General features: G+C 68.5%; 1 protein-coding gene across 1 annotated transcript; it reads left to right on the top strand.

Moving 5' to 3' along the window:
• Positions 1–62: 62 nt before the first annotated feature.
• Positions 63–335, top strand: ETH_00037085 (uncharacterized protein; the record flags this gene model as incomplete). The annotated part of the gene is made up of 1 exon (XM_013375090.1): positions 63–335. The coding sequence occupies one exon, from the start codon at positions 63–65 to the stop codon at positions 333–335; it is 273 nt and encodes a 90-aa protein (XP_013230544.1).
• Between the last annotated feature and the right edge of the window lie 331 nt (positions 336–666).

Genomic DNA, 666 nt, shown 5'->3' with positions numbered 1-666 from the left:
CAGCTGCGGCGGCAGCACTCGTCTCTGTCTCTGCTGATAGTTGATTCTCGCTGCCGCCGCCAATGCGCCTGGGAGCAGCAGCAGCAGCAGCAGCAGCAGCAGCAGCAGCAGCAGGAGCAGCAGCAGGACAATGGCAGCGCCGCTTGCTGCTGCAGCGCGCTGGACTCGCCCGCGTCTGTCTCCTACGCTGTCATGGCAGCAGCAGACAGCTGCTGGGCACCCGAGACAAAAGGGCCCTGCAGCGAACCCTCTGCAGCAGCAGCAGAGCAGGGGGGCCCCCAGCAGCAAGGGGGCCCCTCGGAAGAGGGGCCCCCCAACCCCTCCCAGACTATTAGGAAGCTGATTATTACAGAGTGAGCAGCACCGCTGCTAGGCAGGAGGTGCAGAGACGCACATGAAAAAGCTTTAGGGGCCCTCAAGGGGCCCCTTAGGGGCACCCAAGGGGCCCCCAAGGGGCCCCCAAGGGGCCCCCAGGGGTCTCCTAGGGGGGCCGGCCCCCGTAGGGGCCTCGCCAAGGGCCCTCTAGGGGCTTCCCTGGGGGCCCCCAGGGGCCCCCCAGGGGTTTCCCGCGAGGCCTCCCCGCAGCCTTCACAGGCCTCTTTAGGAGCCTTTCTAGGGGCCCCCTGGGGGCCTCCTTGCGGCCCCCTAGTGGCTGGGGTGGGTGGG

This window comes from Eimeria tenella, genomic scaffold, assembly GCF_000499545.2.
Source record: "Eimeria tenella Houghton genomic scaffold, Eth_scaff2505, whole genome shotgun sequence".
Lineage (NCBI taxonomy): Eukaryota > Apicomplexa > Conoidasida > Eucoccidiorida > Eimeriidae > Eimeria > Eimeria tenella.
This window is presented reverse-complemented; position numbering and strand designations above follow the sequence as displayed.